The sequence below is a fragment of the Tupaia chinensis genome, unplaced genomic scaffold (genome assembly GCF_000334495.1).
Source record: "Tupaia chinensis unplaced genomic scaffold, TupChi_1.0 Scaffold000318_1, whole genome shotgun sequence".
NCBI lineage: Eukaryota > Metazoa > Chordata > Mammalia > Scandentia > Tupaiidae > Tupaia > Tupaia belangeri.
Window position 1 is genome coordinate 3,633,414 of NW_006159811.1, and position 17,179 is coordinate 3,650,592.

The 17,179-nt window shown below is 35.9% G+C and overlaps 1 protein-coding gene and 1 long non-coding RNA gene across 2 annotated transcripts in view; one reads left to right on the plus strand and one right to left on the minus strand.

Moving 5' to 3' along the window:
• Positions 1-3,851, plus strand: part of ANTXR2 (ANTXR cell adhesion molecule 2) — a 175,100-nt gene extending 171,249 nt beyond the window's left edge. Inside the window, exon 17 of the mRNA XM_006151459.3 lies at positions 1,953-3,851. Coding sequence (XP_006151521.2) covers positions 1,953-1,991 — 39 coding nt within the window. The 3' untranslated portion in view covers positions 1,992-3,851. The remainder of the gene's footprint in view (positions 1-1,952) is intronic.
• LOC114008310 (uncharacterized) lies at positions 3,750-16,338 on the minus strand. Its single transcript, XR_003549869.1, has 2 exons — positions 16,250-16,338; positions 3,750-5,289 (listed from the first exon to the last, which is right to left on the minus strand). It is a non-coding gene; the product is annotated as an uncharacterized LOC114008310 (long non-coding RNA).
• Between the last annotated feature and the right edge of the window lie 841 nt (positions 16,339-17,179).

A 17,179-nucleotide genomic window follows, 5' to 3' on the forward strand; every position in this document is an offset into this window, starting at 1 on the left:
GCTATAACAGAATTATCCCTCATATTTGTTTGATTCTGGAAAATTGTCAGAAGATAATATTTTTAATGTTAACACTGTTTTTTTTTTTTTTTTTTTTTTTGAGAGGTTTTTGCCATAGGGCGCGTACACTCGCCAGACAGACAGAGAGAGACAGAAAGTGAGAAATCATCCCCTGGGGGGATGGCCACGCCACAATCCCTTCCCCTCCATTCTCCTCTCAGGATCTTGGTATGCACGCACACATACCCGGTGTGTTTTAAGTCACCAGGTCTGGGATGCGAACCACGGTTGACTACATGGGAGTCCAGCGACACAGCCATTATGCTAAGTGCTGGTCCCATTTAGCACTGTTTTAATGTGCATAGTTTATATCTATTTTTCATTGCATATACAGTTACATTGTGGTGGTCAAGAAGTACCCCTTTATTGTTTTACTCAAATATGTATGATGTCATTTTCCTACCTGTCCCCTTTGGAAAAAATAGTTTTAAAACGTCATGAAAACATGTTTAATGGTTTCTTGTCTCTTGGGGACATACTCAGTTCCCTTGGCTAATGTGGAGAAGAATGAGTCATTTCATGTTCATTGGGAAATCTTGTCTGAAGATTCTAGATAATACTAAAATACAGTCTGATTACATAGCCTAGACCATAGCATTACAAGGGTATTTTGACCTCATTCTAATGTGATCATCTGTCTACTTTTCTCCTGCTTCCTTTTGTACTGGTATTTGTAGATATTAGGCACAAAGTAATAAAATTGGCATTCATAGTAATGTTGCCTCCAAAATTATGTAAAAGACAATTTGATGAATGTTAGCCTTTTAGTAAAAGCTTATGGAAGCACTTAGCTCTATTTTGCTTTTATGTTTTTCTGCTTCATCATTAATTTTTGAAATTTCTAAACTTTCCGAGCCATCATTTTGAGAGAAAAATAGATCAAAATCCTACTTTTATGTTCCAAACTTTCTTCTCCAATATTTTTGTTCCTTTTTATTTTACCATACTTTGGATAGTTAAATCATATGCATTATTCACATTTAGAGGGGAAGAAAGAGAAACTAAAAGCCGAAGTGGTTTGAGAGCACATGTTGCATGAAATCGACCAATCTCAATAGGGTGGTAATACTGGTCCTAAACTAGAAAGCAGTATGCCAGCTTTTGACTGCTTGAGGAATCTGGGCACAACTGACATAGTAGAGTGGATTAGCAGTATCATAACAAAGAGAGGAATGGAGGGGGTCCTTGGTCATTAATTGGAAATTTTGTCTTCCAATGATTCTTGGATTTTTTGCAATTATATATGAAACAATGAATCCACACGCCCTCACTGAAATGTTTAAGAGTAGAAATGGCAAATCCTCCTGAGAAATGTGCACTTTCATAGATAGTCACCATTTGGAAAGAACACATCATGACGGTGTGCAATTGTGAGAAATACTCAACAACACTGGACATGATTGAGAATAAGTCTCTTGCAAAAGCCTTTCATAAAATAGAATCACAAGAAGATAACATCTCTTCCCTTTCTCTGATTCCTTATCTTTCGACCTCTTTTTCCTTAAATGTACTACTCGTGTACATGTTTTAGGAGCACCAGACTGCATAAGAGAATACATTTATTATAGAACGAAACTTAAAGTCATGGCAGTGATGTTTTTATTGGTATAACAGTAATGTTGTACTGTAGATAGCAGTCACAAAGCTCTTTTTCCATCATGGTTTTTCATACTAATTTTACCATACCATTGTATAGGTAAACTGACTGTGGAAAAGATTTGAATGAACCCTTAGACTTTGACTCAAGGGGGAAAAAATATGAATTCATGTCTCATCTTAACATTACCCTTTCCTGGGACATTCATTTGTTATACCATGGTAAGAAAAGTAGGTGTTCTTATGCTTTTTTATAAATCCTTCAATTTCTCAACAAAGACTTATTTCTTTTTCAGGGCCGGTGCATAAACTTTTCCCGAGTTCCATCTCAGTAAAATGAAGGCAGGAAGACCAAGATGATATGAAGATGGCACATTTTCACATACTGATTTCCAACCAAAGGAGAAAAATCAAGTGCACTTCAGAAGCTTTTGGAAGAGCAGATCAATTCCTCCCAATCAGGAAATGTTTTCTGTGCCTTCTGCTTTGCTCACACCAAATATTTTCAGACACTTGTCCTGCCACATACATGGAAGGTGATGATCCTCATGGTAACTCATGATTCATGGTATTGAGAATAAAGAGGAGCATTCACACTGTGGCTTACACAAGAAAGTTGTTTGAGTATGTAAAAGAGGAAAAAGCAACAACAACATGAAGATGAAAACAGAAACCACAAAACAACTAGCCACGATGGGTCTTTCATGGAGACAGAAGTTTTTCACATGGAAAGATGGCTCATGTTTTTCAGTATGGCAAGATCTCTAGCCATTGGCAGAGTATGAAACTTCCTACCAGGAGAAGTAAATAAAGGAGTCCATTGCCTTAGAGCTATGTCAGATCACAAAATCCTTCCAAGTCCCCTATCACGCTGTGCCTTACGGGAAGTTTCTGACTGGAAAATCTTGTCATTCTAACACTGAAAAGTGCACACGCATGACAAAATGTAGACAGGTTGCCTCAAGGTATTGGTAGCAAGCAAGATTTTGCCCTTTAGTTTTTGAAGACACCTTTCTTTCATTATGCACTCGGGACAAGAAAATTAATGGAGCGTTATTCCACAGGAAGACAGCCTCTAGCCAGAGATCTTGAGTGGTGTGTAAGGGACTTTGATGTGAAAACTTGTCCCTATGACTGGTAGATTTCCTCCTTTTTATATGTTTAGGATTTAGTAGTGCATAAAGCATTAATATCTGTAAACATACCTAGGAGTTTGTTTTGCTTTTAATTTAAAGGAAGCGGTAACCACGATGCTTCCGCTCAGGGTTTTTTCTTCCTTCACGTCTCCAAGGGCTCTTCAGCGTCACAAGCCAGCAACTCTCTTTGCATGAAAATTTCAAAGTTTAATTAATATAATTAAAGGCAACAGCAAGCAGCAGCCTGTGAAGATTTTGCTCATCTTTTTTATGCCTTTTGACATTGAATGACCTATTACTATATGCGCATTACTTGGATTTTGAGGGGCGCTCTACCTTGGTTATGATTCACTAGAAGAAAAAGACCTTCTTTCTCCAGTTTATAAATTGAATTTTCAGGAGGGTCGCCATCACAAAACATTGATGATGTATGTATTATAATTTTTTAGAAAAACCATCGTGTCACGTTGACGATGCCAAATTATGTTAGCGTGAGCGGAAACACTGTGGGGGAGGAAGGAGGCAGCAGCTGAAGAAAAAAGCTCAAATGATCTAGTCACTTTCGATACTGTACTTCAGATGCGAAATGGATATTCGACTCGAAACCTGACAAAGCGCGCCTGCTTTGATGTGAACTGGTATAGACAATGACCAGTGGCTGGGTCAGTGGGATGTCTCTCTGCGAGCACAAAGGCTTATCAAATGACACTAAAAATAAGTTCAACAACCATCACGTTGGAAGGGAGAAGGCGAACATTTCATGTTTGGCGGGCATGTGAGTGCACAAGATGGAAAGAGCGATTTGGAGCATCCTGGTGTAATTACCCCCATTGTGCTCTTCGTGGAGATTTTAAAGAATGGAAGAGATTCTGTTGGTTGGTGTCCAGGTTTGTGGCATTGCTCCAAGAAGCCTTATGCACACACACAAATATATATGTAGATATATACACACATATGTATCCTCTAGCTTGAATCTTTTGCTCAAGTTTATTTATGTCACTGGCTGGCTGGATCCAAAGTCATGTGTTCACATATTCATAAATAAAATTTTTACCTGTGCCTGGGCTACCATTTTCTTCCACCTCACGTGTCTTCTTTGGTTGAATATACAGTTGTGCTGGTTAGTTTCAGGGACAGAATTGTATTCGGTTCCAAAATGTCCTTCATGTTCATAGATGATACTATTGGTGGTACCTTTGTGTGAAAATGTAACTTGGGAGTCTGAAATAACACACCCAACTCTCTTTGCAATGAGTTTTTTATAGACCTTTATTCTCACTTACCTCTGGAACAGGACTTTCTGCTACTTTCTCAAATGGACACCTCATTTCTGATCAATGCACACCCTTTAATGGTCTTTTAAGAGCATCAAGGATACTACAGAAACTATGTCTTTGGCAGTTTCTTGAAATTTCTCTAGCATCATATAGCATACCTACATTTTGCCACATGAGCAATGTAAATAAATCTCTAAATGGCAAAATTGCTTTCTGTACGTTGTAATGCAAATACAATGAAGGAGAGGCAGTTATCTATATGTAGTCTAAAAACACACCATTTAGAAAGTTCAAAGATAGGTGGAATTTTATTGTCCTTAAAGATATGAACCAGATCTACATTATGCTTTTCTCTGATTATATTAACTAGCAAATGAGAAGAATGTAAGGGGTACAGTTTCCTTACCAAAGGATGAGATAAAAAGTCTGCATACATTTCAACCAGAAAACTAGGTTAGAATAAAGCCATTTCTATAAATTTAATGGTGTTTTATTTTTTTAAAGAAAGAAATAGCTCCTGTTTAATTTTCTGGACATGATGTCAGTCAAGATCTAGGTTCTGTGTATAAATGAATAAGTCTTCCATAATCCATTTGTGTTGCATAAGGTTGCAAAAACAATTAAGTGGGAAATGACTCCTAACTTATGTGTCTACTCTGCCTAGAAAGAAAGTTTTGAAGGCATCTATATATATTTCATAACAATGTCTGTTCTTTATGGATTTGATCCATAAATATTTATCTATCTGAAAACTTTGATACTTGGAATGTTTTCCTTAAAGCATTTGGTGCTCCAAGAAAAAACATTTGGTGCTAAGAGTTGCAGCACTGATGCCTTTTCCCAAGTTAATTCTATTTTAAAAAATTATATTTCCTTCCCAATGAGATGCAGAGTAAAATTTGAGACCCTCCATTGAGTAGGGAGCAGCATCTGTCATCTATGGTTAATTACTATTTTGACAAAAGTATATAACATTTAAACCCCTATATTTCAAATTGTTAGAGAAAGAAGTGATTTGCTTGTATTCTACAATTTAAATACCAATTATTTTTTAAAACAATAAATCCTTACTGGAGGTAAGATCTGGCGTTTCTGTGAATTTTGAGTATTATCTAAATATTACTTACCATTCTTTACTTCTCAGAGACAGCAGCTTTGACCTGGGGACCCAAGCAATGGAGGATGAGTAGGTAGAGGTGCCTACTCAGAGGCAGATTTATCTAAACATTGAAACAAAATCAGATTATGGTTACCCAAGTGTGAAGACACCTTTGGTGAATCACCTTACACATATTATGTTTGAAATTTAAGAAGACAAGATATAACTAGACCGCAAATACGAGTATTACAAAGCGTTGTAACTTCCTCTTCCACGCAGATACCATATATTGGTTAACCTTCTACCAGCACAGAATAGCATCACATTACTTTTAGGAGGTTTATGAGAGTTTTCTCACTACCAGAAACTTTTGGCTGGTGTTTATGCACAGGAGAGAAATAGAGATCTTATTTTATATGAAAGAAAATATTTAATCTGGAAGCATAGAATAGCTCTGGAACACCTGTTATATAATTAAGAAAAGAAGCAGGCTGGTGAGGTGAGAGAACATTGTCTATTTGTAGGAGATGAAGGCAGTGCAGGCACATAGTCTAGTCGATGTTAGACTAATATGGTACTTAGTGAATTTCTGTGCCTTAGTTCTGAGAACATTTTAATTTTAGTCTATCTCTACACTTACTAGAATCTAATTCAGTCAATTGGATAAAAGAAAGATTTTTTTTGGAAACACGCAATGTAGGAGGCCCGGTGCTTGTTATTTTTGTGTTCTTCTGCCAAAAGAAAATGCTGATGAGAAAGTAGACAGCATACCATGTAAATTTATATAAAAATGTGATTGTTCCCATTGCTTTATAATAACGATATTAAGGTAATTTGCATGTGTGTGTATATGTGTATGTGAAAGAGAGAGACACAGAGAGATTGATTTTGTGTTGTGCCACAGAGAGTCTTGGTGTAACAACCAGGTGAGGGAGATGTTAGACCATAGCCTCAGTCAGCACGTAACTTGCGGCCATTAAACAGGAAACAGGTCAACTTCTCAACCATATGCTGGAGGTGGACTAAAGATATCTAAAGTTCTTTCCAGCGCTGAAATTTCTATTAATGTAGTTGTTTTGGAGCTTTTATTATTTCTCTCATATTTTTAAATGACTGCCTTCTCTATTTGTAGAGCATGGTAATATTAGCTTTGTAAACTGCCAGTTACAAAAAAGACGTTGAAACATAATACGTAATTCAGTAATTAGCCATAATAGAATAATTTCTTATTTAATTTCTTAGAATTTGTTGATAAATTTATATCTGATAAAGCCTTTCAAGAGATGAGTAAAATAGGGGCTAGCAGGTGGTGTGGTGGTTAAGGGTGCTGGACTCCCACATGGCTGATCATGGTTTGAGTCCTGGACCAGGAAGAAACTTCCCTGTGTGTGTGCGCGTGCATGTGTATCTATCTAGAAATATTAATAATAATAATAAAGTTAAATAAAAATAATTCTTTAAAAAAAGATGGGTAAAATTTTGGAAAATGTATTCATGTGTTTCATTCTAGTTTTATAGTCTTAGTAAGTGTCTCAAAGACAAATATAAGATGGCCAAAAATTGTTATGAAATATTTGTGCTTCCAGTTTTAATGATTAGGAGACTGTGCACTGACAAAAGTTAAATTACTCCACTCTTCTTTCCTTAATCAATATTTGAAGAAAAAATTTAATGGAGAGAAACTCTGCTTGTGTTGTTCATAACCAACAGTCAATGGAAAATATTTTATTGAGTGATTTGAACAAGTTTAGTAACCATAGTGTTAGAAATGTCAACCTTTCACAAAGTACCATTGTCTTAATGTAGAAAGATACTGTAAAAGTAAGGATTCAAAAATTTAAAAAGTGGACTCTAAACATCATGTCCTAGTTACTATGACGTTATTTACATCCTAGATAAACTATATTCGTAAGGCTGTAGATGTCGATAGGCAGCCCCCCAAAATTGTAAACATGATTAAAATGTACATTTACGAAGATTTCTAGTTGACTAGAAGCATGCAGAAGAGCAAATTTTCTAGAATGTAATATATTAAGAAATGCTTCCATAAAATAAAAGGTAAGGTGATTTTAAACAATTTAAATGCAAAACAAAGGAACTGAGAGCTATCAAAGATATAAATGAGACATAAATATATCAAAGATATAAATATCAAAATCCTTACACATACCTACAGAATCTCTTTTGCCATATTGGATGACAGTCACAGGTTCTGGGGATTAGGCCATGGATCTTTTGGTTGGCTGTTACTCAGCTAACCACAAAGCTATATATAATATTTTCCTTTTTGAAATATTTCCCTTCTGTATGACAGCATAAGAAAATGTACAAGATGAGTTCAGTGTTCTTTTGTCCCTTAGGTCCTCACCCGCCCATATTCATCAGGTCTTGTCATACCTGTGATTCTTTAAAGAGGAACTTCGTTTGCTCCCTTCCACAGTTTTATATTTTACTTGCGATTTTTCTCAGAAAAGGAAAAATGCCAGGGGATAAATTCTTAGAAGATTTTTGCCAGATGAGAAACCTTGCACAAGGCTGGGAAGCATATGGGCAAAAACTGCCTGTGGAGCATTTACTTGGTCTATCTGTGTAAGTCCAGAAGTTTACCTAGAGTTAGTCCCTCTGATACTTTTTTTGGTCATAATAAAAATCTATTTGGAAGGTTCTGAAATATCACCAAAGACACAGAACAAAAATAAGTTGGTACTCTAATGCTATCATCAGCAACAGCCAGATGGGTCTTAAACAGAAAGTTGTCCCCACCTGTTAATTGCTTTTTCCAGAATAAAAAGAGAAATGCTTTTGAAAGAAAGGAAAATGATTTAAAAGTTAATATGACAGCATCTATTTAAAATATGGTTCATGGGACCAGCAGTTAGTGTAATGGCTATGTCGATGGGCTCCCACGTAGTTGACCATGGTTCGTGTCCCGGACCTGGTGGCTTAAACTCACACAGGGCGCATGTGTGTGTGTTCCCAAGATCCCGAGAGGAGAATGGAGGAGAAGGGATTGCGGCGTGGCCATCCCCCCTGGGGGGTGATTTCTCACTTTCTGTCTCTCTGTCTATCTCTGTCTTTCTGGTGAGTGCATATGCCCTATAGCAAAAACCTCTCCAAAAAATAAAATATGGTTCAAGCAATCATCTTTAGGAAAACATCAATAAAATTGATAAACTCTGACATGACAAATAAAAAGGACTGAATTATCCAGATTTTCTCTAAAGTCTAACATTATCTACCATGTACCTTGAGTTCTTAGGGACAAATGATCAAATACTACACATGCAATACAATTGTTTACACATCTTATTTTTATTTGAGAGGCTTTTTTTTGTTAAAGGGCGCGTGCGCTCGCCAGAAAGAGAGACAGAAAGTGAGAAATCATCCCCTGTAGGGATGGCCATGCCGCAATCCCTTCTCCTCTTGGGATCTTGGGCATGCATGCACATGTGCCCGGTGTGAGTTTAAGCCACCAGGTCCAGGACTTGAACCACAGTCTACTACATGGGAGTCCAGCAACATAGCCATTACGCTAACTGCTGGTCCCAGTTTTCACATTTTGTATCTTCCTATACTTTGTATAGCTACACATGCACACACTTGTATACACACACACTCCTTTTTAAAGAAGTACATGTATATTTGAAGATGCTATAATGATTTACAGTATGAACTTCTATGTGCTTTGTGACCCTAAAGCTATCTTTGATTATTCCTGTGAAGCAATTTGACATCTGTATGTAATGATTTCTTGACATATTTAAAGAAAACCAGGCAAATCACTTGAGAACATTAACTTGTATTGATGTAATGTTCTATTATTTCCCACATTTATTATTCATTTTTTTTATTGAATAAATATATATAATATGTGTGCTATGTTTACAGTGTTAGTTTGACCAAAACCTAGAAAAAATTAGTGTTGTAAGGGAATGAGTGGAGGTTGAAAGAACTTTCTCATGATACTCTGTGAAGAAGTCTTACAACATGAATCCTGAGTGGCCCATTTAAAAGTAAACCCTGATCACATAAAATGAGATTTAATGCTAAATGAGGCCTGTTTTATATGGGCAACCCTAGATAAACCCTGTACTGCTGAGAGCATCTCATTTTGCTGCCACACAATTTTCAGGGTATATTAACAGCCTTCCTGAGGAATCAAAGTGCTTTTAAATCATTCTATTTGTTGCAAAACATCACTTCGGTGTAACTCACAGATAAGTTAAGCCACATAAAAATTTAATATCCCCTAAGGGTAAACAAAACAAAACAAAATGAAACATCATAAAAATGATGAGGTTAAGAAGGTTGACATGATTCCTGGGAAAAAGGGAACTTTCTGTAGGAAATTGTTTTCAGGGCCAGCTGAAGGACATTATGATAGAGATCATTGCTTTAACATAATTTCAGAGGCAGTTAATGTTGAACAGGGAAAGGAAAGAAAACCCAAGACAGTGAAAGGATAATTAATTCAGAGACTTAGTTTTAATTTCCAAGGATTATATGGTGAAGTGACCCTTTCGCAATGGAAAATGAAACAACTGGATGTGTATTTTAGTTCTTGACCTTTTGATATTGAACTGTTTCAGATATTTATTCTATTTTAACATCAATGTTAAAACCAGGTGAAGAACAATGCTGCTTGGGGTGCAGCTAGGTACTGCCACTTTTCAGCCTCCCAAGCATTCTGATTTTCTGATAGTTCCCGGGGATTGCAGAAATTTGTCTGGTGGAGTCCTGGGGTATAGGAGGTTAGTTGTGCATAACAGCCAGAAGTGAAAAGATCTCTCCAAATGAGTAAATGATAAGAGGTCAGTGATTTTGGTTCTATTGCCAAAAGAAAGGAGTCAAAATCTAAGAAGACTAGAAGCCATGTAGTAATTGTAATGGGGCTGAAAAGCAACAATGAGAACAAAGCCAGAGAGAAAGTGCTGTGAATTGGAGCATTCTTCAGCATACTTAATGAGTATTGGGGGATGGCTACCTTGTGCCATTCTGTGCACTAGAAGCGATGCTTCAGTGAGAAAGACAAACTGATCTCAACAATCTGGTAAGTAAAGACAGGCACTGAATGAGAAGACGCAAGTGTCTTGAGTTCTATAAAGAGAAAACTTAAAAGTGCCATAACACTGTGTAATAGGAAGGAGCTAACTTTGTCTGAGTCATCAGAGGAGATAAGGAATTGTTTGCTGACACTAGGAAGATAAGTCAATGTTTTCTTCTTTCTATTTTTTGCTGGCTCGCTTCCTTTCTTCAGTTCTATTCACTGAGAAATATACCTAGTGGAGTGTCTGGCACATAATAGACCCTCGGTGAGTATTTGTTAATGGGTTAGAAAATTATTCAGACTTCCAGTTCCTCTAAGACTGCATAGTCTTATTCCTCCTAAGTCATCTCTCTTACAACTAAAAAACCTTGGACATAGCATAGCAAAATTATAGGAAGTCACTACAGGTATGAAGAAGATGGAAGACTACTTAAGGCCCTCTGACTTGAGGAACATTTAGGTGAGTCTCCTAGGACTTACTGCTTCATGTGTACTCCAGATAGTATGTCATAAAAACCTCCAGCTGAGAACTGTCAACTGGCACAAAGACACCTAGAGTCTCCCTTCAGATTGAGCCTATCCTGATGTATAGAAAGCATAACTTGGTGGATCTGTCACAGAAATTGAGTGAATTTAAAATGGGTCCCCAATAATAAATCACAAGAAATTTACTTCAGATAGAATAACAAATTTCAAGTTAAAAATTAATAAAAAAAGAAATTATATAAATTTAAATAGTTTAAAAGGAAGAAATGCTTATATTATTATCAGATAGTCTTCAGGGAAAGACTATTACTAGAGACAAAAAGGCAGCATTATAAAATGATAAAAGGATCATTATTCTAAAAAGACATCCCAAAAAATGCACATATCAAAAGCAAATATCTATAGCCTCAAAATACATGAAGCTAAAACTGAAGCTGATAGAGAAGACACAGACAAATCTACAAGTATAGCTGGAAATTCAAATACCCCTTTCTTGTCAATTGACTGAACTACTAGACAGGAAATCATAAAAGATATGGAAGAATTGAACAACACAACCAACCAACATGATTTAATTATGATTTAATGAATTCATTGTCTCTAAGATTTCTGTTTTTTTTAAATTAAATTTATATATTTTCAAACTTTTAAAATTTACATTTAATCGCTGCATCTTTACAGTATACAAAATGTTTTTTCTAGCATGGATACAATGTATATCAATCAAGTCAAGTCATTGCATATCCATTATCAACAGATAACTTCTCATTCATGAGTCCATTAAATTGTTTTGTTATTTTAAATAACATGTATTTATTGAATCTATCATTTATATCATGGATTCTTTTCCTGGTTTTTGAACTATATAAGTTCTCTTGCATTCTGTTGAGTTTCCGTAAGATCATTATTTTGAATTCCTTTTCAGGCATTTCTTGGTTTTTTGTTTCTTCATACACAGTTACAGAAGAATTCTGTGATCTTTGGGAGGAGTCATGTATACTTTTTGTTTGTTTGTTTGTTTTTATGTTTCTATGTTCTTGAGTTGATATCTGGGCATCTGATGGAACAGTTTGTCTTTTCTGGTTTTATAGAGTAGCTTTTGTAAGAAAAGAAATTTTCCTGTAGATGTGTCTTATAGTATTGGCTGGGTAGTATGCTTTGACTTTGGTTCTACTTGAGCTTAGCAAAATAGTCTATATTTTCTTTGACCTGAATCTATGTCAGTAGTGCCTGCGAGTGCTTTTATGGCTGAGACTATATTTGTAGTTCAGTAAGTGGCTTTGTTGGGCGCAGGGGTCATTGGGAATGAGTACTAGGATCCTCTTATATGGGATAGGTGGTATACAGTCCATGAGGGCTTCACCAGTAGAGGAAGTAGCATATCCTGGGACCATGGCTATAGCAGGTGCCAGGTGTCTTTAGTGGTTGAGACCCAAGGATATGGGTATGGTATGCACAGAGGATGGGGTCCTCATTGGTTAAGTGATCAGCAGCAGCTGATCAGACTGGCATCTTCATGCTTTGTGTGGGACACATGTAGGTGCTGCTGATCCTGGGAGCAGAGTCACTGGTGATGGCTGCAGCAGTACCCAGGGCAGTGTCTTCATAGTCTGGCTATTTCATTATGTGACTTTTATTTTCAATTTTATATTTTTCTCTTAATTTTAAAATAATTTGCTAGAGGGCATGTGCGCACACTGAAGGCAGAGAGAGAGAAAAAGTAGAAAACATCCCTTATGGGAGTAGGCTATGCCACAATTCCTTCTCCATTTCTCCTTTCAGGATTTTGAGAATGCATGAGCAGGTGCCCAAAGATAAGATAGTCTTAGCTTTTTCAAGACATAAACTAAATTAAATCATAGGGTATGTAACTTTTTGAGACTGACTTCTTTCACCCATGGATATTCCACATACATACATAGTTTATTTCTTTTTATTAATAATGGTGTTCTTTTATATAGAATATATAAATTATACACCACAATCTGTCTATCTATTTAAACAATGATGGGAATTTGGGTTCTTTTCCATTTTTAGCTACCATAAATGGGGACTGCTATAAACATTTGTATACCAGATTCTATATTTATATTGTATGAATGTACACATCTTACTTGGGTCAATACTTAGGAATGAGTCAACAATAGGTGTATATTTAACTTTTACGAACTACCATATGGTCTTTCAAAGGGATTGTAGCATCTTACATTTATGACATTTTAATTTCTGATTTTTAGCCCGTCAGTGGCTTCAATTTGTCCAAAGTTTAAAAGAATGTTCAAATACTTTAGCCTGGCAGATGTGTCAGTCAAGTTTTTAGCAACACGTGATATATGGGATATATGATTTTTGGAAGAGAGAAATGAAAAGTTCACAAATCATTCTCCCCCGGGTTTGGTTTTCTGACTTAAATACCTGGATACCTAGCAAAGATACATGAAAGGCACAGAAACAATGGAAAAATAATGGTCTAGGGTGCAAAGTGTCAGGCTGAGGAGGCAGACATTTACGCAGGGAAGATCTGGAGCTAACCTACCACCAAAAATTCTACAAGGCCAGTCTTCTACAAGGCCAGTCTTCTGTAGACGGTGCTGTAGCCACAGCCAAACACATAGGTTGTACCTTCCACCTAGGTTTACAAGGAGGTGAAGTTCCTTCAAATCCAACTGGGGCACAGATGCTGGGCAACCAAAATGCAGACACAATGTCTGCTGGAGTTTATAGTGGTTTTTTTTTTTTTTTTGGTTGTTTTTTGTTTTGTTTTGTGATCCAGACATTACTCTCTGCAAACTGGATTACCTACTATCTATACAATTAAGTATATTTTGCATTGGTGCACCACTGAAATATTTTCTTAATTTAACAAATTGACTCACATGGATTTTTTTCCTCCTGAATGTGATAGCACAAGGGTTAAGCTTTCCCCTGCAAAAGAGTATAATTAATGTGTGTGTGTGTGTGTGTGAACACTCTTTTGAACTACTTTAACTCATTCGTTTAACTCAACATTAAAAGGCCTCAAGGCCACAGCTATAATGAGATTCACATTTTGGAGACTACAGCAGTGTAGTAATGCATTTCATGCTGTTGTTCTATAATTTGCCTAATCAAATAAAATGAGATCAAGCATTATATTGAAAAGGTCCAACCTCTCCATTCATATGAAATTATATTTAGCTAATCACGTAAGAAATTACTCTTTTTTTATCAGGATTTTGTTTGCATGCTAAGCTAGTTAGAACTCAGAATTTAGTTGGTGTATTTTATTTCTCTACTGGTATCTAGTTAGGCAGTTTCTCCTAGTGAATAAGGCTAAAATAATGAAAATAAGGTATGCAGCTTAGTTAATTGATTAAACCTATAGACTTTTATTAATTGCTTGCTATTTACTAACCACCCACTGACTACTTATTCACAGCAGCAAGGACAGAAAAATGATCCCCACCTTTACAAACTTTCTAATCTGTAATTTTAATAGTTTTATATTGCTGCTGCAACAAACCACTATAACTCTAGTGTTTTTTGTTTGTTTGTTTGTTTTGTTTTTTCTTTTTTTTGAGAGGTTTTTTCTATAGGGCGCGTGCACTCGCCAGACAGACAGAGACAGACAAAGAGACAGAAAGCAAGAAATCACCCCCCAGGGGGGATGGCCATGCTTCAATCCCTTCTCCTCCATTCTCCTCTCGGGATCTTGGGCACGCATGCACACACGCCTGGCGTGAGTTTAAGCCACTGGGTCTGGGACTCAAACCGCGGTTTACTACATGGGCGTCCAGTGATATAGCCATTACGCTAACTGCTGGTCCCTATAACTCTAATGTTTTAAGACAGTTATTTGAAACTGGAATTATTATCTAAAATATTGTAGGTCAGAAGTCTCAACACTTTTCTTATGGAGACTCTTAAGAATAATCTATCTCCTTGAAGTCATAGACTGAGATTTCTGTTTTTAATTACATTTTAAAACTAAATTATTATAAATATAATTACAAAATTACATACAATTGTATGATTATTTAATGTGATATAAACATAAATATTTAAAATTAAAGAAAACAGCACACTTTAATAATCTGGTTATAAAATATAACTGAAAAATTAATACATAAACTTAGTTTTTAAAATAATAGTAATAAGTAACGATTTAAATTACGTATATAAATAACATATAAGCTCATAATTTATACTTATGAAGCTTTCAAATCTAGTGTGGAGAATTATGGAATGAAAGAGATAAACACATACAGTGTCTTTGACTTTACATGTGAAAAAATAAGAACATGTAAAGTATTTCCTCATTTTTATATTTAGAGCCATTTGTGTCAAAGCTTTAAAAAATAATTTCAAATTTAAGCATTCATAAATTAAAATAATTTGTTTCCAAATAACTAAGGAATATAAAACATAGCTGAAGAAAAAAATTGCTCATAGATGATTAAAAATAGGGATAAAATAAGGACAAAAATCAGAAACTATGGACCAGCAGTTAGCGTAATGGCTATGTTGCTGAACTGCCATGTAGCCAACCGCGTTTCGTGTCCAGACCCAGTTGTTTAAACTCACGCCAGGCGCGTGTGCGTGTGTGCCCAAGGTCCTGAGGGGAGAATGGAGGAGAAGGGATTGTGGCATGGCCATCCCGCCTTGGGGTGGGGGGGTAATTTCTTGCATTTTCTCTGTCTCTCTCTGTCTGGCGAGTGCACACGCACTATAGCAAAAACCTCTCCAAAAAAAAAAAAATCAGAAACTAAAATATCAAAATAATGACAAAATATATCATTTAGAGTTGCAAATAAAAGCAATTTTAAAACTTTAGTAAAGTTTAGTAGCTTACATTTTATCATAGAAAAATTAAAATAGAGGACCAGCAGGTGGCATGGAGCTTAAGTCAACTGGATCTGACATGGCTGACTACATAGTTCAAGTTCTAGACCCAGCAACTTGAAAAACTCACCAGGTACATGTGTGTAAGTGCAATAAAAGAGTGGAGAAGGGATTGTGGCGTGGCCATCCCTCCTGGGGGGTGATTTCTTACTTCCTCTCTCTGTCTCTCTCTCTCTGTCTCTCTCCAGTGAGCACATGTGCCCTATAGCAACAACAACAAAAAATAGAAATAAAAATAAAATGTAATAAATCTAATTAAATAATAATATAACATATAATAAATACAGCAAAACATAAATTAAAATAAAATTTAATAAATCTAATACAATGAAGAGTTGATAAGATAATGAAAGATAAATATAGGTAGGTATCAAAAATTCAAAATGTTTAAAATAAGACCAAAGGTACGTAAGGAGTCTTCAAAAAGTTTCTGAAAAATGCGTATTATGAAAAAAATTATGCATGGATTTTAAGGGGTTTCTGCACTAAAATGAACTTGTACTTTAATTCCATGTTTTCACTAACTTTTTGAAGTCTTCTTGTACATTACAACTCCTGAAAGAACTAGTTTAAATGTCTTCACACTGGATAAGATATAGAAACAAATGTCCACTGACGAATAACTGGATAAAGAAAATGGCATATATAGAAATGAAATATTACTCACCCTTAACAAGGAAGGAATTCAGAGCTAGTCCAAGAGCTTAGTGGTTAAGAGAGCCAGATCCCGCATGGTTGACCACAGCTCAAATCCTGACCCAGGCAACTTGAAGAACAAAATCCTGAAAGGATGGAGAAATGAAGAAAGGTTACAGTGTAAGCCCATCCTACTAGGGAGGTGCTTTTTCCCTCCTCAGTCACACTCCAGTCTCTCTGGCAATTGAAAGAAAGAAAGGAAAGGAAGGAAGGAAGAAAAGAAAGAAGGCAGGAAGAAAGAAGGAAGGAAAGAAGGCTGCCGTTTGTAATAACTGGATGAATCTGCAAGACTTTATGCTGAGTGAAATAAGCCAGTCACAGAAGGATAAATACTATCTGTAATTACTTTTATGAGTTGTCTAAAATAGTAAGCCTCATGGAACCAGGGACTAGAAAGATGGTTGCCAGGAGTTGGGAGTAGAGGGGGAGATGGGGAATTGTTTTTTCATGTGTGTACATTTTCTGTTATGCAAGATGAATAAGTTCTAGAGATCGATTTACCACATGGTACCTATAGTTAATTTAAAATGTTTGCACTTTAAAATGTATGAGGAAGATCTCATGTTAAATGTTTTTTATCACATGAACAAAAAGTGCACCAAAAAGCACAAGGACATTTGAAGGTGATACACATTTTGTACCTTGGCTATGGTGCGGAGTCCTGAGTGTGTGCATATGTCCAAACTCACCAAGATGTAACAGTAAATGCATGTGATTTTTAATGTATCAACCATACCTCAGTATAACAAACAACAAAACATAAAATTCAATGACTTACATTAAATGAAAGAATATACAGGATAATAATTTCTCTCATATCACGCCTAAACTATGATGATAGAAATTAGAACAACTAAACTATGGTGACAGAAATCAGAAAGGTTAGATAATAGGAGGTTAT